The 21,410-nt window shown below is 43.4% G+C and overlaps 1 protein-coding gene across 1 annotated transcript in view; it reads left to right on the top strand.

Annotated features, from left to right (window-relative positions):
- The window catches only part of LOC141111012 (taste receptor type 1 member 2-like), a 45,040-nt gene extending 23,896 nt beyond the window's left edge, over positions 1 to 21,144 (top strand). Inside the window, exons 4-6 of the mRNA XM_073602906.1 lie at positions 2,917 to 3,123; positions 8,034 to 8,154; positions 19,578 to 21,144. Of these exons, the coding sequence (XP_073459007.1) occupies positions 2,917 to 3,123; positions 8,034 to 8,154; positions 19,578 to 20,506 (1,257 nt within the window). The 3' untranslated portion in view covers positions 20,507 to 21,144. The remainder of the gene's footprint in view (positions 1 to 2,916; positions 3,124 to 8,033; positions 8,155 to 19,577) is intronic.
- Positions 21,145 to 21,410: the final 266 nt, after the last annotated feature.

The raw sequence follows: 21,410 nt of genomic DNA, 5'->3' as shown, positions 1-21,410 counted from the left end.
AGATAAAAAACCTTCTGCCTTTACAACTCCTTTAAAATGTTTTATCTGCCAAAGGAATTGTAATTCTGTTCAGTTAACCTTGAGATTTAAATACCCTAGCTACACTACATAACCTGGTTACTGGACCAACACTGAAGTTATGCAGTACAGCTTGGTCCAGGACATCCCCTCGTGTAAAGAAGCAGCAGCAGACTGACAAATTAACATTCTGTCTGTCCTGCTTTTCCTCCTGTCAGCAAGCAGCTAGCATTGTTACTTAGTATTGGCCCTTTCTGGTCCAGTCTCCTGTAAAGCAAATCACAAAATATGATAGAAGACAAATTCAGGTACTAATACTGGCACACCTGTTCACACTCAGGCCAGATCTGTGCACCTATTGGGAGCCACACAACTGCCACTGCAAAATCTCTCACAGGCAGCTCAAAAAGAACAAGAATGTATAGAATTTTGGGGGTGCTAAGTGAAAGGGGTCAGGTAAAGGACTAAAAGTACAGTTTTTCTTTAAATATACATTTTGAGATTTCTATTTTTTTTTTTTTTTAGAAATGTAGCAGTCTCCCCGACCTCCAGAGGCCTGGTGGTGACCCCTAGAATCAGAGAGGGCTGATATTCCTCCTCAGGGTGCAGGTTACTAGGCATGGTGGGTGTTGTGCAAGATGGAAAGATGGGTGCCAGTCACTTTAAAAAATGAACAAAGAGGTTTTTATTTCTCTTAACAGGAACGGTTGGAGAGGGAGGTGGGGCACAGGACACCCTTAGGCAAATGCAATAGCAAGTTGGCAGACTTCTTGGACAAGAATAGAACTAGGCAGACAGCAATACAGAAAAAGGGCCTTTAAGCTGAATGCAGCGATCTGTATCTTGTAGCAACTGCTGTCTCCTATAGCAACAACTTCACTTACAGTATCACTGGACTTGTTGGACTCTCAGCTACCTGCTGGATCCCTCGAGCTCATTTCGCAGCTACCCGCTGTGTCCTTCAAGCTTCACCCACCACTACCAGCTGGGTTCCTCAAACTCACAGCTACCCACTGGATCCCTCAAGCTTTACTCACAGCTACTTGCTGTACTTCTCTTCAAGGTTTACTTACAACTACCTACTATACTCCTTCAAGCTTTACTCACAGCTACCCGCTGTACATCTTGGATGAGTTCCTTCCTGAAGCTTTCCCAGCACTTCACAGTCCCGGCTGATGAAGAGTCTGCTCTGGTACTCCTTCAAAACTCCATCCCTTAGACACTTGCCTCCGGCAACAAGAGTGGTTGACCCTCTGGCAACTTCTTCTATGCCTCAGGCTCCCCAGGGGTCGAGCCCCTTTACACATGGTTAGGCCCCAGGCTTCAGGCCTAACCTCTGCTGCTGCGCCACACACATCCATTCAGGCCGCAGCCTGATCACCCGACTCTCTACAAATAAATAGCCCATCCCAGGAGCCTCGGCGGCCAAAGAAACTCCTACTGATTGGCTGAGAAAGCACATTCACTCATAATCTGAATTAACTGTAATCTATCATACTAATGCCAAAGGTAACAGTGCCACCTATTGACAAGAGAGAGAATCGCAGTTCAACTCAAGCTTAGGAGAAAACCATTTGATCAAACTACAAATTAGCCAGACTAGTTGCCACCTAGCACAACTAAATTTACGAGCAGCATTGTTTAGGACAAGGGTGTTACAGAAAAAAATAACTACAATCATTTTTTTTTAATGTGCATAGAGTTATTCTTTAATTGCCCATGTCCCTACAACCTGTTTAAAAAAAGAAATGGCTTTCTTTACCCTTGATCCCTATATCCCTGTGTTCTTCACAAAGATGTCAGGTCCCTACATCTCCTCTCCCAGATGTACAAACTCGTCCTTAGCATACACGCAGGCTCTATTCTGTATTACATTAGGGAATGAGAAAAGGAACTTGGGTTGGAATTAACCCCCTCTCAAACCCTGAAAATAATTAAACTGACTCATGCATCCTCCATTAGCACTCGCATAAGAGTCGTCTTATACATTTTACACAAAGTGGTATAAAACCCCCTCCCGCCTGGCCCAGATGTTCCCACATGCTCAATGCTGCCGGGGTTGTGGCCAACAAGGCAGATTCCTTCACTCCTTCACCCGCCCTGTGGTCAAACCTTTCTGGAAAGCAATCACTCCGTGGATCTAGAAAATGACCCTCGGGCCCATAGAGAACCCTCTCCTACAATTTCTGTTTCATGATGTCCCATCATTTAAATCCTATCAGAAGAGTGTCACTGCCCATTTGTTAAACACTGCGAAATCCTTAATCCCCAGATTTTGGAAACAAGCTAGATGTTCTTCACTGACCAATTGGAAACAGAAGGCTAATGATATAATAGAAGCAGAATGCTGAATACACACAGTTAAAAACAAACAGGACAATTTTAGGTATGTGTGGATGGGTTTGATGTATTATTCTGCTGAAATACCCATTTTGTTCCATGTCATGTAGTAATCCTGTTCATTTCACTATCCTGGCCCAGCAATTTTTTGTTTTATTTTTTATACTTGATATTCGCATCCCCGGAATTAGATTATTAGGACTTTAGATAGATAGGTTGATATAGGTTCTGTTAGACATTCCTAGGATTGTGAATGGTATTATATACAGTATGACCCAATTTGATTTAGCATGCTCTTTCCATCTTGCACTGTTTTGTGGGCAAGCCTTTACAATGTGTGAAGGGTTTTACCTCCTTGCTGGATGTCTTTCTACATTTGTATTTCTTTTGAACTTTTCTGGTATGTTGTACAATGCCTATGTTTTCTCATTATATCAATGCCATGGGGCTCACAACAAAAGGCATTATCAAGTTACATCCCTTGGTGACCTCACTTGTGTTGGGCCTGTTGGGACTTAAGTAAGTCAAACTAATGCACCTCTCGTTTCTTCAATTCAGGTCACAGAGGCGCTCAAGCGTGTGAACATTTCACTACTGAACAATGAAATAAGCTTCAACAAGCATGGTGATACTCCAACAGGATATGATATTGTCTTCTGGAACTGGTTTGGTCATACTCCATTTCTGAATGTTGGGTCCTACCCCAGCTTAGGAAAACTTGATATCAATTTCCAAAATATTATTTGGCAAACCTCAAACAATGTGGTTAGTTATGATTTGGGGAGGGGGTGTTATTAAATAGGCAAATACAATGAGAGATCCAGCTAAAACAAAAACAGAGCAACTTGCATTGGTGAAATGACCTCAGCCAATAAAATAAAAATAATGTGATAATGAGCTTTGGACAGACATCTTTTTAGAGGCCAGCATTGTATAAAAGCCCCTTCACCTGGCTGCACTAATCATCTAGCAAATTGGTAATCATATTTTTAATCAAGCTTTTGTGCATTAGCCAAACTTATACAAGGGAATCAGAGATTTCCTGACTGAGTGTACTATATGTACCGCAAAGTTAGCCCACAACATCTTGCATGTATACATGGAAGCTTTTGGAATTTTGGCTCATGGGCATGAAATCAAGGGGGGCAAAAGGTGGGCTCTCGCAAAAAAGCCATGCCAATCTTTTGACAATATAAAGGTATCTCACTGGCAATAGATGGGCAACTGTGGAATATATAAATAGTACAGTAGTATATACAGACAGCCCAGTGGCAATTTACAGGCAATTGAGACACATACAGTGGATATAAAAAGTCTACACACCCCTGTTAAAATGTCAGGTTTCTGTGATGTAAAAAAATGAGACAAAGATAAATAATTTCAGAACTTTTTACACCTTTATTGTGACCTATAAACTGTACAACTCAGTTGAAAAACAAACTGAAATCTTTTTTTTTAATGTGGTTGCATAAGTGTGTACACCCTCTGGAGATGTATGTGTGCTCAGAATTAAGCAACCATATTCAAACTCATGTTAAATAGGAGACAGTACACACCTGCCATCATTTAAAGTGCCTCTGATTAACCCCAAATAAGCTTGTGCTGTTATGTAGGTCTTTCCTGACATTTTCTTAGTTGTATCTTACAGCAAAAGCCATGGTCTGCAGAGAGTTTCCAAAGCATCAGAAGGATCTCATTGTTAAAAGGTATCAGTCAGGAGAATATCTGGCAAGTACTGGCTGTGTGGTAAATGTGAAAACAATCTCCTGTATTCTTCATATGTCTGAACTATGGGGTAGAGTGGCAAGCCTTTTTTTACGAAGAAAAACGTCCAAGCCCAGCTAAATTTTGCAAAAACACATCTGAAGTCTTCCAAAAGCATGTGAGAAAATGTGTTATGGTCGCATGAAACCAAGGTTGAACTTTTTGGCTGTAATTCCAAAAGATATGTTTGGTGCAAAAACACTGCACATCACCAAAAAAACAACTTACCCACAGTGAAGCATGGTGGTGGCAGCATCATGCTTTTGGGGCCATTTATCTTCAGCTGGAACATGGGACTTAGTCAAGGTAGAGGGAATTATGAACAGTTCCAAATACCAGTCAATATTGGCACAAAACCTTTAGGCTTCTGCTAGAAAGCTGAACATGAAGGGAAACTTCATCTTTCAGCATGACAACGACCCAAAGAATACATCAAAATCAACAAAGGAATGACTTCACCAGAAGAAAATTAAAGTTTAGGAATAGCCCAGCCAGAGCCCAGACCTGAATCTGGTTGAAAATCTGTGGGGTGATCTGAAGAGGGCTGTGCACAGGAGAAACCCTTGCAATCTTACAGATTCAGAGTGTTTTTGTAAAGAAGAGTCAAGAGAATTGCCAAGTCAAGATGTGCCATGCTGATAGACTCATACCCAAAAAGACTGAGCGTTGTAATAAAATCAAAAAGTGCTTCAACAAAGTATTAGTTTAACCTCCCTCGCGGTATTCCCAAGTGTGGCTCTGGGTGAAATTTCAGTACCATTAGCGGTAACCCAATGCAACTCGGGATTGCATTGCAGAATTCTAGAAGAGGTTACTTACCTTGTCCCCATGATCCCGCGATGTACTACCGCTGTGTCCAGCTGCCTGATCTTCCGCCCATTCCTCTGTGTGTTCCGGCTCCGTTCCCTGTGAACGGTGCAACGCATGGGGGCAGAACTGGTGGCAATTTAAAAAAGTATAAAACACAACACATACACAATACATTGTAATCTCATTGGATTAAATTACTGTATCAAATCATTTGACCTCAGTTAGTCCCCAGTGCTTTGTCCAGTGCCCTGCCTGCAGTTTTACTGTTCTTTCTGCCTGGAAACTGGAGAACATCCATGGCATCCAAAAAGCGTGCCACTACATCAAAAGCAGTTTATGACCTGCTTGAAAACAGCGATAACAATTCAGAATCACTTGCAGAATTGAGTGATAGTGATTTGTGGGGAAATTCGTCATCAGACACAGAAAGTGATTTCAGCGACGATTCTGCAATTGAGCTCAGTGATGTGCAGACTTGGTGCTCTATTGACTGTGGTACGGATCATGCAGCGCCCCCAAGATTCCCATTTACTGGAGCACCTGGTATGAAAGTGGACGTTGAAGATGACAACCCCCTGTCATACCTACAACTATTTCTGACCGATGAGGTTATTGAAAAAATAGTTACGGAGACAAACCTGTACCAAGAGCAACAAGCTACTATGCATCGGAGGTTTCCAAGAAGTAGAAAGTGGGAACCAGTGACCAAAGATGACATTTGGAAATTTCTGGGCCTAATAATATTTCAGGGAGTGGTGGGGAAAACCCTGCAGAAGCGGTATTGGACAACTAACAAATTACTTGCCAATCCATTCTTTGGCACGTTCATGTCAGAGTACAGATTTTCCCTGATGATGAAATATTTGCACTTTGAAAACAACGAAGAATTTGATGAAACTACTCATCCAGCACCAAAACTCAAGAAAATTTGAGAAGTATATCATATGATTCTGAAGGATTTCCAACAGAGCTATGTGCCAGATAAAGATATTAGCAAAGATGAAAGTCTAATGGCTTACAAGGGAAGGCTCAGCTGGATACAATACATTGCATCAAAGAGAGCACGATTTGGCGTAAAATCCTTCATGCTATGTGAATCGTCAACTGGCTACATTTGGAATTCAGTCATATACACTGGGAAAGTAACAAAATTCAACCCAAAATAGAGCAACTATGGAGTGGCAACATCTTCCGTTCTTTCACTGATTGAGCCATTGCTAAATCAGGGCTATTGCGTAACTACCGACAACTTTTATACATCTCCTGAACTTTATGAGCTTCTTCTGCAGAACAAAACAGATGCCTATGGAACCGTTAGGGCTAACCGCCACGACATGCCGCCAATGTTTGGCAGTAGGAAGCTGAAGATTGGAGAAATAGTTGCCTGGCAGAAAGGCAAAATGATGGCACTGCGATGGCGTGACAAAAAAGAAAGTACAGTCCATAATACCTCCACTGTTATGGTACACACAAAAGGTGGGAAAGAAATCATGAAGCCACAAGTAGTGATAGACTATAATAACATCATGGGAGGTGTTGTCAGAGTCGACCAAGCAATGACATTCTATCCAGCAATGAGGCATCTTCTTGAGCAATGCTTGTGGAATGCCTACATTCTGCTCAAAAAAAAAAGAGTGACAAGCCTGTGATCCATTCTGACTTTATTTGGAAAGTTGCCGAACTGATCTTCATGAACCAGCAAACACCAATGGCTTTGAATAGAGCTAGACGTCGTGCTGCTGGCGTTATCAAGCCGGAACGCCTGACTGGTCGTCACTTCATGGACCACATCTCACCAACTGAAAAAAGTCAGCACCTACAAGGATGTGCGTGGTTTGTTGCTCGAAGCGAGATCACAGTGGAAAGAAAATCCAAAAGGATTTGTCCTGATTGTGATGTCCGACTTTGTGCAGTCCCATGTTTCAAAAATGTTCATACCCGGGATGTTTACTGAACCAATATGCAGTGACTAGTAATATTGCACCCTTGTTTGGACAAATTTCAGTGTTTTGATTTGATTATATTATTGAATAAAATGTATTGAACAAAATGTATTATTATTATATTATTATTTGTTGTTATTTATTATATTCTAATTTATGATTTTGTGTTTAAAACTTTATCATACCCGGGATATCTACTAGACTCTTGTTTGGACAGATTTAGGTGAGTTATTCCTAAGAATTACAGGCCTACAATATAAAACGCCAAATTTCCATGCAAAAGAATTGTACTGCTTTCAGCATCAAAAATCAGACAAAATCATACCTCCAGGGAGGTTAAGAGTGTGCACACTTAGTGCCGGTTCACACAAGGGCGACTTGTCAGGCGACCTAGCCGCCTGACAAGTCGCCTCCCGTTCTGTACAATGGAACCGTTCTAATAGGAGCGACGCAAGTCGCTCCGACTTAGAAAAAGGTTCCTGTACTACTTTGGGGGCGACTTGCATAGACTTGCATAGACTTCTATACAGAAGTCGTTTTGCAAGTCGCCGTGGCAGTCGTGTGCAGGTCGCCTCGGTGAGGCGACCTGCAAGTCGTGCCGCCCCTGTGTGAACCAGGGCTAATGCATATTATTTTTAATTTTGACTTCCCTCCACCTAAAAGATTTTAGTTTGTTGTTCAGCTGAGTCGTACAGTTTATAGGTCACATTAAAGGTGGAAAAAGTTCTGAAATTATTTATTTTTGTTTTAATTTTTTTACATCACAGAAACCTGACATTTTAACAGGGGTTTGTAGACTTTTTATATCCACTGTGAAGCCAGATCAGTGGCATATACAGGCAACCCAGTTATTTATACTAGAAGATCTGTGGCATATAATGGTACATTAGTGGTATATACTAATAGATCACTGGAATATACAAGCAGACAGCTGGCATATGCAGGGTAAAAAAGTGGCATATACAGGAAGCTTATTTGGTCTCTGCAATCAAATGCTGACAAATTCCCAGGTCTGTCCGGATTTAGCTTTTTCAGATTTCAAAAATGTTTTTTTTTTGATTGGTTGCTATAAATCTGCACTGCACTGATCTTTCTACCATGTTATGAAATGAAGCCTGGTTTTTAACTGTTTTGATAAAATTGTATTTATGTTATTAGGTACCATCATCAGTGTGTTCTTCTGAATGCCTACCTGGGCAGGAAAAACAGCCAAAAGGATACTATAAATGTTGTTTTTCCTGCATCAGCTGTGCAGCTGGGACTTTCCTCTATTCAAATGGTTTGTAGATCATAATATATACCATGTTGTTATATAGCCACATAAAAATGAATACATTTTAGTTTGGAAGAGACAATGGACTTGAAAGAGCAGTCATGTGCAAGATCTGACCGTCCTTAGGGTTTCCCATATGATATAAAAACAGGGAAGGGCATTGCTTGTTTGTAGAAGATTCTTGCAGATGTTCAGCTTTACATGTTTGGATGCGTGCAACTCCTCTGCCTCTCTGTTCTTCTCCTCAGTGCCCCATTCCATCGTTGTAAATTCTGCTTCAAATGGTATACTCTTTTCTTGACTGGAGTTAACAATGTTCTCCCCTCCACTGTGGCCCTTCACCTTTGGTTGTCTTCTTCTGTCTGTCCCTATTTTCCCTAGCATCTCAGCTTATCTGCCATGTGGCCATTCTTCCACTGGTGGTTTTTATTTCACCAAACTTTTACTTTGTTCCTGTTCTCTGATCCATCCCCTGGCACCCTTTCTTTCCCTTTCTCACTGCCACTGTTCTTCTCTTCTGCACCCAAACTTCTTAGTGTTTTCAGTTCACCCCTCAGCATTCCTGTCCTCTTCATCTCAACTAGACACTGGGTGTGCAAGGAGGGAAGAACCTATTTTTTGCACACCCAGGCTTTATTTGAGCAAATAGACAACCTCAGACCACCACTCCTGGTAGAGCTGTCTATGGATAATTATTTATGATTCACTTCTTAAAGTGGTATTAAACCCCAAAACAAAAATGTATTATATTGCAGCTTACCAATTCTTATGCCACATACACACAGTCGGATTTTCCAATGGGAAATGTTTGATGGGAGCTTGTTATCGGAAATTCCGACCGTGTGTAGGCTCCAACGGACTTTTTCCGTCGGAATTTCCGACAAACAAAATTTGAGATCTGGATCTCAAATTTTCCGACAACAAAATCTGTTGTCGTAAATTCCGATCGAGTGTACACAATACTGATGCACAAAGTTCCACGCATGTTCGGAATCAAGCAGAAGAGCCACACTGGCCATTGAACTTCATTTTTCTCGGCTCGTCGTACTTGTTTTACATCGCTGCGTTTTTTTTTTTTTTTTTTTACCACTTCAGCGAAAATCACTAGAGGGCTGAATCAGATTAACGTTCATTAACTGTCGCCTTCACCAGTTCACATCATTGTGGTATACATTTTCCCCTTCTGGTTTTGTACTTTTTCTTAGTTAATTTTGGTGTACAACACACGAGCCCAAGACATACAATTTTACAAAAATTATTTGGATTGTTAACTAGTAAGCACCCTCGTGACTAGGTATAAAACCCCAATTACATTAGTTTTTCACCCTTTTTTCTCCCCCCCCTCTATTCCCCAACCCTCCCCACCCCTATCGTCCGCCTCTCCCCCCTCTTGGCCCACCCAGAGTCACCCTCCCCCCTCCTCCCCCAAATAATAAGAATACCCAGAGTATCTTAAATCCAACTAGTATTTTTCCTATTCTATTCCCACGTTCACGTCAGTGCAGTTTATCGTCTAGCTTCCTCTAAGTTTTAAGGGGGAACACCAAGCCAGTCTAACCATGGGCTCCATATCTTTACAAATTTACCAAAGCTACCCCTTCTAGTATATGTTGTCTTTTCTGCCCACACCAATTTATTCATTACTTCGACCCAGTCTTCCGGAGTTGGGGGTATAGCAGAAAGCCAGGACTGAGCTATCAACTTCCTTGCTTGATAGAGGCACCTCCACACGGCGATATTAGTACTGATAGACCCTATATTTTCGCTTATCAGGCCGAGGATACATACCCTGGCCTCCAATACTAGTTTGATTTTCCACCTAGTTTCTATGATCTTTATTATCTCTCTCCAATACCTTGCTAGTTTTGGGCATCTCCACATCATGTGGATAAGATCTCCTGTGTCCAGGCACCTAGGGCATTTATCGTCTAGCCTGCTACCAAATTTATGTAGTCTTTTTGGGGTATAATAGGCTCTATGTAGTAAAAGAAGGTGCGAGGCCTGCTGCGATGGAGAAACAGACACCAACGGGCAATACTTCAATATCTTTGCCCACTGATGATCTGTAATCTCCCCCACATCTATCTCCCACCCTGCCCTGACTCTCATAGACGACTGTGGGGTAAGTAGCTTTTCAACCAGCTGCCCGTATGTCTTTGCTATCAGACCCTTGGTGCTATTTGTTTTGGCAATGCTTTCAAGGAAAGAAACCTTGCACCACACAGGTGGGCAATTCCTGAATTGGCTATCCAAGGCATGCCTAACCTGTAGGTAATAGTAGAATGTTTCTTTGGGAATTCCATATTCAGTCCTGAGCTCGATAAAGGATTTTAGCATTTTGTTGTCTCCGTATAGTTGAGCTAGCCTACTAATTCCTTTGAGTTCCCAAAACCTATTTTTTCCCAGGGTCATCAATTCCTGCAAAAATTTATTTTGCCATATGGGTGAAAATTCAGTGAACCCTCTGTAATCCATAATCTGTTTAGTCGACTGCCAAACTTTGTTTACTAGTCTACTTGTTGGAGGCCCGTCCTGCAATGACCCGGCCTCCAGTGCCTCTATCAGAGTCTTATGTGGGCAATTCTGTAGCATGATTTCTCCGCTAGTGTCTTTCCAACCCCTGGTCTCGCATCCCCTTATATGTTGCAGCTGGGCAGCCAGGAAGTAGTTGTATGGTTGGGGGACTGCCAGTCCCCCCTCCCTGGTAGGACGCTGTAGTGTCTGCAAGCTGATCCTTGCCTGCCCTTTTCTCCAGATTAGTTCTCTAAACAAGGTATTGATTTTTAGAAACCATTTCTTCCCAATCCAGACTGGGGAATTATGGAGTACATGCAGAAGATGTGGCAACCATATCATTTTGATTAGATTAGTTCTACCTGCCATAGATAGGGGTAGTTTTCCCCAAATATCACTTTTTCTTTTGAATTTTTCCAGCAGGGGGGCCAAATTATCATCAATGTATTGATGGGGGTCACTAGATACCGTTATTCCCAGATACCTAATTTTCTCGGCCATTTTTAGCCGAGGCGTACAGCCAATCGGGACACTAACAGTTGAATTTATGGGTAGGAGCGTGGACTTGCCCCAATTCACTACCAGTCCCGATAGGTTGCCAAACCTTTCCACCAGCTGAATCGCTTTTTCTAATGATGGACCAGTGTCTCCCAAAAATAATAGCACGTCATCTGCAAACAGCGCTATCCTATCTTCCCCATTGCTTCTCTTAAACCCCTGCACTCCAGTTGCTGTTCTAATTACTTCCGCTAACGGTTCCATAGCCAGGGCAAACAACAGGGGTGACAATGGGCACCCCTGTCTTGTCCCTCTCTCAAGAGGCATCCATTCAGAAAATTCGTTGTTTATCTTTACTCTAGCTCTTGGGTGGGAGTATAGAGTTTTCACCCATCTTGTAAACGTGGGGCCGAACCCAAATCTCTCCAGTAGTCCAAAGGTAGTCCCATTCCATACTGTCGAACGCCTTGGCAATATCCAAGGATAATATTGCCCTAGAGGCATTTTCCCCTGTTGGAGATTGGAGACACAAATACGTCCGTCTGATGTTTACGCTAACAGACCTATTCGGAATAAATCCCGACTGGTCCGGGTGTACCAAGCCTGAAATGCATTTTTTTAGTCTAGTTGCCATTATTTTGGCCAGGATTTTGATGTCAGAGCAGAGCAGTGAAATTGGCCTGTATGATGATACGTCAAGGTGGTCTTTCCCCTCTTTCGGTATCAGTATTATGTTGGCTTCTAACATCGAAGAGGGCAGCCTTCCCTCTATAATTGCCCAATTCAATGTTTTCAAAAGAAATGGGAGCAGTACTGCCCCGAAGTGTTTATAGACTTCCAAAGGCAGTCCATCCGGCCTGGAGATTTTTGGTTAGGCATATCTGCTACTGCTTGCTTTAATTCTTCAAGGGTTATGGGGGATTCTAGGCCAGCCCTATCTGATTCTGGGAGAATCGGCAGTTTGGCATTCTCTAGGAAGCTTTCCGCTACCTTTTGTTCTAGCCTACCCTGTGATTTATATAAATCCTTATAGTAGTTAAAAAATGCTTCCTTGACTTTCTGGGGGTCAAATGAATTTTCTCCATTAGGAGTCCTAATCATAGGTAGTGATGATGAGGAAGTGTTGGTGTTGACCAACATTGCCAACGTTCGGCCCACTCTCTCCCCCTCTCCAAAGTACTTCTGTTTCTGAAATAGTCTCTTGTTCTTGGCCTTTCTAGTTGTATCCATCCTATATTCCTGTTGCTTTTTTAGCCATAGCTCCTGATTTTCCGGGTTTGGGTCTTTAACATACTGCCTCTCCAAATTTGACGCCTCATCTCTAATTTGCTCACTATTTGCTTTTGATTGTTTCTTGGCCCATGCTACCTGCTGTATAAGCACCCCCCTTAGGAATGCTTTTAGGGAGTCCCAGACCACCCCCTCCGACGCTGTGCCCTGGTTTTTTTCAATGAACCCCTCTATTTTCCCAGAAATATCTTCTGTTCCACCCATAATCTCCAGCCAAGCCGGATTCAGCGCCCAAGCCCTATGGATGTATCTATCGTGTAGCTTTATCTTCAGCGTTAGAGGTGAGTGGTCTGAGATCCCCCTCTGCTGATATTCTATCTTGGTCACGAGGGACTGCACCTCCCCGTTACCAATCGCTAAGTCAATCCTAGAGAGTGTGTGGTGCGACTCTGAGAAACAAGAGTACCGCCGAGCCCCTGGGTTTCGGGCTCTCCAAAGGTCGCACCACCCAACCTCCTCCAGAAACTGGGCCAGCCGCCCCCCAGACACTCCTATCAACCTGGGCCTAGGTGGAAACCTATCCAGGCAGCCATCAAGGACCATGTTGAAGTCTCCCACTATTATAGTCGGGACATCAGCTTTATCCTCCACATACTCCAATAATTGATATAGGATTTCCAGCTTGGAAGGTGGAGGAATATACAAGTTGGCTATGATAAATGGGTAGCCCTCTATAAGGCAATACAAAAACACATAACAGCCTAATGTATCAATCTTAACATCTTTACAAAAAAACGTCGTACCTTTTTTGACCAAAATACTAACCCCCCTTGAATAAGACGAGTATACTGAGTGGAACTGGGCCTGAAGTTTCCTATTTCTGGTTAGTGGTATAGTCTCATTGGTCAGGTGGGTCTCCTGGAGGCACACCAACCGGAACCATGAGACTCCAACTCAGCAAATAGCATTGCTCTCTTAACAGGGTCGCCCATACCCCTAACGTTCCATGAACTAACACCTACGATATTAAATGACATTTAAAGGAAATTCAGCCCCTGCCATCAGGAAACCAAAAAAAAAGGGAAAAAGGTGTTCCTAGCTCCTCTGTCATATTCACCCTCTCTAAAGTGTCTATTTTTTGTGCACTCGTTCCTGTATCACTAGTTCCCTCCTCTAACTCCGTTACTTGGTGTTTCAAGACTATATTTGTGCATCTCAACATACTATAAATCTTATTAATCTTTTCACTCCCCAACTTTTGGTCCTGTGTAATGTGAACTTTCTTTTTAGTTATTTTAAAATTAACCCCCTGTGCTCCCTTGCCCTCGTGTACTCCCTCCCTCCTCCCCCCAAACCTATCTTGGTACGCCCTGGGGGCTTGCTTTGTGACCATATTAACCCCAACTCTATATTCAAACCGACATTCCCTCCCCCTATCCAAATGTACTCCCCCCCCCCCATCCCTCCCACAGCCCCTACCCAAGTTTCATGCCTCAGTGGTCTCGAATAAGAGACGTCCACAACACACCACTCCTTCCCAACTCTCATTTCACCCTTCCATCAACCCACCCCCCCCTTCAACCCTTGCTGCAAAAAACAAAGCGCAAAAAAAAAAAAACATCGCTGCGTTTTTGACGTTTGGAATTTCCGACAATATTTTTGTGACCGTGTGTATGCAAGACAAGTTTGAGCCAACATCCGTTGGAAAAAAAACATGGATTTTGTTGTTGGAATGTGCGATCTTGTGTACGCAGCATTAGATGTGATAGCTGCATTAGTTTTCTATTTTTAAGATTGTTTCCAAAAGTTTCACCTGGTGATCCGGTCAGTAAGTTTATTTTTCAATTTCCTTTAACAAACTGAGCTGTCCAGACAAATTAGCAGTGGGAGGGATGAGACAACCCATTTAACACTGACAGGGGAGCTTACAATAGTCATCTTTTAATCATTTCTGTAAAACTTTTATCCCAAAAGGAAAAAAAAATGCTGTAACTAATTATAAAGTGTTAGGTGGAGTTCAGTTTTAGTTTGTTAGTCAAGTCTATCTAAATTTACTAGTCTGACCCTCTCCTCAAACTGACAATGCTGCTGTTTAACCACTTCAATACCAGGCACTTAGACACCTTCCTGCCCAGGCCAATTTTCAGCTTTCAGCGCTGTTGCAATTTGAATGACAATTGCGTGGTCATACTACACTGTACCCAAACAAATTTTTTATCATTTTGTTCCCACAAATAGAGCTTTCTTTTGGTGGTATTTGATCACCTCTGCGGTTTTTATTTTTTGCGCAACAAATAAAAAAAGACCGAAAATTTCGAAAAAAAACAAGTTTTTCTTTGTTTCTGTTAACATTTTTTGTAAATAAGTACGTTTTCTCCTTCAATGACGGCACTGATATGGCTGCACTGACAGGCACTGATACGGCAGCACTGATGGGCAGCGATGAGGTGGCACCAATGAGGTGGCACTGATGAGGTGGCACTGACTGGCACTGATGATGGGCACTGATAGGCGGCACTGATGGGCACTGATAGGTGGCACTGGTGTGCGGCACTGATGGGCACTCATAGGTGGCACTGATGGGCACTCATAGGAGGCACTGATGGGCACTCGTAGGTGGCATTGATTGGTACATATGGGTGGCACTGATGGGTACTTATGGGTGGCACTGATGTGTGGCACTGATGGGCACTGATAGGTTGGCACTGACGGGCACTGACAGGTGGCACCGATGGGCAATGACAGGTGGCACTGATCAAACATATTGGGGGCATTGCTGGGCAGATCTGGAACATAATGGTGCCAATCAGTGCCCATTTGTGGGCACTGATTGGCACAGATTGGGCACATTGGGCACATGTGGATGGCCATGGGGTACATATCTGGCCATCCACATGTTGCCCCTTCCCTGGTGGTCCTAGTGGCGATCCCTGGTGGTCCAGTGTGGTGATCTGAGGGGGGGCTGCGCTGATAAACAATCAGCGCAGACCCCCCCTGTCAGGAGAACCGCCGATCGGCTCTCCTCTACTCGCGTCTGTCAGACGCAAGTGAGGAAAAGCCGTTCAATGGCTCTTCCCATTGACAGCGTGATCAGCTGTGATTGGACACGGCTGATCACGTGGTAAAGAGCCTCCGCCGGAGGCACTTTACCAAGATCGGTGTAGCGGTGTGTCAGGCTGACACAGCGATCCACCGATCGTCGCGATGCGCGCCCCCGGGGGCACGCGGTGGCATGTTATCCTGCTGGACGTCATATGACGCCCAGTCAGGATAACGGAACCACTTCCTGGACGTCAATCCGCTATAGGGCAGGCGGGAAGTGGTTAAAGGTGTCTGCCTTACCCCTTTATCAAAGTGTAGGGACCCTAAGGTCTTATGCACACTGGATGTTTTTAATGCTGCTGTTAGGGGCGTCTGGCTTTATTTTCTGCCTCTAAATGCCCCTGCATGTTAGCCATGCACACTTAGGCATTTAAAGGAGTTTAGAGGCAGAAAAAAACCCCACTACTAGCGTGTTCAGGAGCAGCAGCGTTTTGGCAGAAAAAATGCTTAGTTCGTGTAAACGCATATAAACATGCATTAACACTAGGCACGTTTAGCATTTGAACGTTAAACTGATATTACAGGAAGACTTTTTTAAAAATAACAAACATGTCATACTTACCTGCTCTGCGCAATGGTTTTGCACAGATCCTCCTCTTCTCGGGTTCCCCACCGGCACTCCTGGCCCCTCCCTCCTGCCCCCTGCAGGTTGCTATAGGGGCACCCAAGCTGGCTCACTCCCAAGTCGCTGCTGCTCTGTGTGTCCATTAACACACCGAGCGCAGCTCAGCTCCACTCTCTCCTCATTAGCTCACTGGCTGTTATTGACAGTAGCGGGAGCCAATGGCTCCCGCTGCTGTCTCAGCCAATGAGGGGGAAGACCCAGGAGAGTCACTGCTATTGTGCACATCACTGGATCAAGATGGGGCTCAGTTAAGTATTAGGGGGGCCAGGCTGCTGCACACAGAAGTCTTTGTTACCTTCATGCATAGAATGCATGAAAGTAAAAAACCTTGAGCCTTTAAAACCACTTTAATTTCAGTGCCCAGAATATGCCAATGCAGTGCAAGGCTGGCAATTGAACTTTATGAGGTGTGTGTGTGACATCTCAATAAAGTTTAAAAAAAAAAAAAGGAAATAGTGCTATCCGCCAAGCTCAGTGAATAATTCCTGCGCTGATCTCCACCAGATCGCACCGCACACCTGCTGCTGCTCTGCAATGTAGTAGCTGGTGTGAACAAGCCCTTAGTGTATAAGGTCGCTGCAGGTACAGAGAACACTTCTTTTATGGGAGGACCATTCCAGCTTCTGTAAATGTCACTTGGAAATTCAAAAATATGCATTGGTGACCAGCGGCTGGCCTCACTTAAAGAGGAAGTAAACCCTGATGGATTTACTTCCTTCTTTGTTTCCCTGCAAAGGTAAAGCATAATGAGCTACTATGCATCGCATAGTAGCCCATTATGTGTCACTTACCTGACAGAGGAGCCTGCAATGTCACCGCTGTCCCCTCTGCTACGGAGTGTCCATCTTCTTTCCGGGTATCGTGGCTCCGGCGCTGTGATTGGCCGGAGCCGCGATGATGTCACACAGCATATCGCCATTAGTAGTAGCATGCTCAGTGCGCCTCCGCGCCGCTGTCTACGGCGCATGCGCCATAGACAGCGGTGTCTGTCTTTTTGCAAATATCTCCTAAACCGTGTAGGTTGACAGGGGTAGCAGAAGATGTATTTGGGACCAGATAGCATCTCACACTAGTTCCATGCCTGTGTTCCAGATACCAGAGTATCAGTAATAACCAAGGAGCCTGCGCTAAGCTGTCCAACCTCCACTAGAACCTTTCCCTAATCTTTGCAGTCTCCCTCACAAGTGGGTTCCTGTCCCTGACCATTCACTCACCAGAAGCGCGCCAAAGTGATGTGGGGTTCTGTTATTTAATAGGTTTCCTCACTCAAAATGGCAGTTAAAGTCTCTCGAGATTTCAGTGTCCAATCAGACTACTTCTCCTCTCGAGGCACTGTATGGAATCTCTAAGGGCTCAGTTCCCCTATGAGACTCCCCTTCCCATGTAATAATGACACAGAGCCACCTATAAGCAGAAAGGCTAAATCACAGCGGCCCTTTACCATGTGATCAGCTGTGATTAGACAAACTTGCCGGTTATTGGCAGTCCTTTCCTCATACACTGTGCAGCCCCACCTGTGCAGCCCATTAGTGCCCATCAGTGCCGCTTATCAGTGCAGCCTCATCAGGGCATCCTCATCAGTACCACCTCATCAGTGAGCATCAGTGCAGCCTCCTTAGTGCACATCAGTAGAGGAGAAAAAATACTAATTTTCAAGAATTTTATAACAAACTAAGAAAAACATTTCAGTTTTTTTTAGTTGGTTTAGCAAAAAATAAATAAAAGCCCAGTGGTGATTAAACACCAGCAAAAGAAAGCTCTATCTGTCTCAAAAGAATTTCATATGGGTACAGTGCTACATGACAACACAATTGTTATTTAAAATGCAACATGACTGAAAGCTGAAAATCGTGCCTGGGAAGGAAGGGGGTGTAAGCACCCGGTATTAAAGTGGTTAAAGTGGAAGTAAACCCTGATGGGTTTTATTTCCTCTTTTGCTCCCTGCAAGTCCTGCAAATTAAAAACATAATGGGCTAGTATGCATCGCATACTAGCCCATTATATGACACTTACCTGCAAACGAAGCCCACTCTGTCCCCTGTGCAGGCCGCTTCCATCTTTGCCCCTCTTCCTTCCGAGGCCGCGGACTCCGGCTCTGTGACTGGCCGGAGCCATCTGACGTCACTCTTGTGCATGTGCACGGACCTGTCAGTCATGGCACACGCTGGTGGAAGAAACAGCATGGTGGTCCGTTTCTTCACAGCACATGCGCCGATGATGACATTGGCGCACTACAAGTGAAATAACTCCTAATGGGTGAACGTTTAGGAGATATTTCCACTACCTATAGGTAAGCCTTATGCCGCGCACACATGAGCGGAATTTCCGACAGAAAGAGTCCGATGGGAGCTTTTCATCGTATATTCCGACCGTGTGTATGCCCCATCTGACTTTTTCTGTCGAAAATTCAGACGGACTTAGATAGAGAACATGTTCTATATTTTTCTGATGGAACAAATTACTATCGGGAAAACCGCTCGTCTGTATGCTGTTCCGACGCACCAAAAACGACGCATGCTCAGAAGCAAGTACGAGACGGAAGCTATTGGCTACTGGCTATTGAACTTGCTTTTTCTAGTCCCGTCCTACGTGTTGTACGTCACCGCGTTCTGGACGGTTGGAATTTGGTGTGACCGTGTGTATGCAAGACAGCTTGAGCGGAATTCCGTCGGAACTCTATCCGAAAAACCTTCAGAGTTTATTCCGGCAGCAAAATCAGTCGTGTGTACAGGGCATGATTCTAGGCTTACCTATAGGTAAATGTCACACAAAAGGGTTTACAACCACTTTAAGAGCCCTTTCACACTGAAGTGCTTTTGATGCACTTTTGTTGCATTATCATTGACTTACAATGGAAGGTGCCTTTTTGGTGGGCTTTTGAAAACCAGCACTAAAGATGCAGCATGCAGGGCTGTTCAAAGTGCAGTGCACCTGCAGTGTAAACGGTTACATAGGATTTAATGGGGAATAATTTTTAAAAGCGCGGTAAAAGCACACCAGTGTGAAAGGGGCTTAAAGGATTGGTAGCAACCCACAAATGTGTTCTTATGAATTGAAGTGTTCTGACAGTGGTGTTGTCTGATGTTTCTACACCGCTAAAACAAAAACAATGATTTTTTTAACACTCTGTTCTGACCCGTTACAGAGATTGTCCAACATGTCTGCATTTCCAAGGCTCTCAAAAGCATTCATGAGTTAATTGCTACCTACTTATGAGGATACTCAAATTAGTTATCTAAAAATGTTGCATATTATAAACTTGGTCTTAGTGCCAGGGCCAAAGGGAGATCCGTTGGCAGGCTCAGTGGCATGTCATAAATTGATGGGAAAGAGCCTTAATTGGAACCCTAGAAATCAGAATCAGAGTTGATTCATTATATCACAAAATACTTTAATATAAAGATAGTATAACATAAAAACAATTCCATAAGTACGACATCATCATCATCTTCTTTTGCAGGTACCTGTGTGGCTTGTAGAGAAGATCAATGGTCCAAGGAAAGGAGCACCGTCTGCTTGGAAAAAACTAGAATTTTTATGACTTGGAGTAACCCTATAACCATAAGTGTGTTATCTATAACAATTTTGGGGATACTGATCAATATTGTGATCATGGTGACCTTTTTTGTTCAATTATCAAGCCCAGTGGTCAAAGCTGCAGGAGGAAGAATGTGTTTCCTCATGCTCTCCTCACTGACAGTCTCCTATCTCAGCATCCTGGCCTACCTGGGTGAGCCTGGAACGGTGAAATGCATCTTTAGATTACCCATATACAGTATTGCTCTCACTGTCAGTTTCTCCTATATTTCCATACGTTCCTTTCAGATAGTCTGTATATTTAAGATGGCTTCTAAGCTCCCAGCAACCTTTGATTACTGGGTAAAACAGAATGGGCAGTACATCTGCCTGGGCTTCCTTTGTGGTGTGCAGGTTTTTATGTCTATTATCTGGATCATCATCAACCCACCTACTGCTACCACCATAGAGCTGAGTTCTGACCAAGTTCTGTTGGAATGCAGTCAGTTTGGCTCTGTGTACAATATCTTCCAGTTTAGCTACAATGTTATTCTAAGCCTTCTGTGCTTTACCTTTTCTTACATGGGCAAGGAGCTACCCAAAAACTACAGTGAAGCCAAATGTATCACGTTTGCCATGTTGATTTTTTTTGTGGTCTGTATCTCTTTCTTTACTGCCCAACTAATTGATGTTGGGGAGTACATCACTGCAATTAATGCAGGCCTGGCTTGGCTCAGTCTGATGGGAATTAAAGGTGGGTATTTCTTCCCCAAATGTTACATAATTTTCTGCCATCCAAAATTTAACACCACAAAGTACTTCCAAACAACCATCCAGTCTTACACGAAAAGGGGAAGTGGAAGCACCAAATAACACTAAGTTGTTCAAGCTAGATGGGACATGTTCCACTTTATCAGGGACTACTAAAGAATTTCAAAAGGGGGTTTGTGTGCAAAGTGTATTATTAACAAAATATGTATTTTCTTCTAATGAAAATAATAAAACCATAAGGAATCCGACTAGAAGTGGAAATGTGTATTGGTGAATTAGCTGTGGCAAATGTGCCTTTGGGACTAAGGATGTGTGTGGGTACAAATAGATCCAGAATATTTAAATAGTGACACCACCAAGATCTTTCAAGTTGTCAGCAGATATTAAAGTGAATGTAAACCCATATGAAAAGAAAAAAATTACAATAAAAAAAAGACAAAGGCATAATGAGCTAGTATGCATCGCATACTAGCTCATAATGAAATACTTACCTTAGAAAAGCTGTTGCAGCGGTCCCAGTACCCTGCTGTGACTGGCGACATGTCTCCTGGAGTTATTTCTGGGTTCGTGGGCTCCGGTGCTGTGATGATGTCACTCCCGCGGTCACGGCATGGGCCCTTTAGAAACGTCACGATCGAGCCGTTTCTTCAGTGCGCATGCACGGATGATGTCGGCGCAAGCGTATATGGTAATGATCTCCTAAACCGTGCAGGTTTAGGAGATATTTACAGTACCTACAGTTAAGCCTTATTATAGGCTTACCTGTAGGTACAAGTGGTGTAACAGGGTTTACAACCACTTTAATATCACCAAGCTCAAAAGCATTTGTGTATGTATGAAAAAATAACCGTACTTCTATATATTAAATGTATTTTAAAATGAATCTAAAAAAAGGACCTAAGTGTGTCTTTATTCCATCTTTCTTGATTCCCAGACACATCAGGACTGGGAGAAGCAGGGCCAAAACTAGCTGCCAATCAGGTTCTCTACTTTAGTGATGTCGGTC

This window comes from Aquarana catesbeiana, linkage group LG10 (genome assembly GCF_042186555.1).
Source record: "Aquarana catesbeiana isolate 2022-GZ linkage group LG10, ASM4218655v1, whole genome shotgun sequence".
NCBI classification, from domain to species: domain Eukaryota; kingdom Metazoa; phylum Chordata; class Amphibia; order Anura; family Ranidae; genus Aquarana; species Aquarana catesbeiana.
The sequence above is the reverse complement of the archived record's forward strand: the minus strand, read 5'-3'. Positions and strand labels throughout refer to the sequence as shown.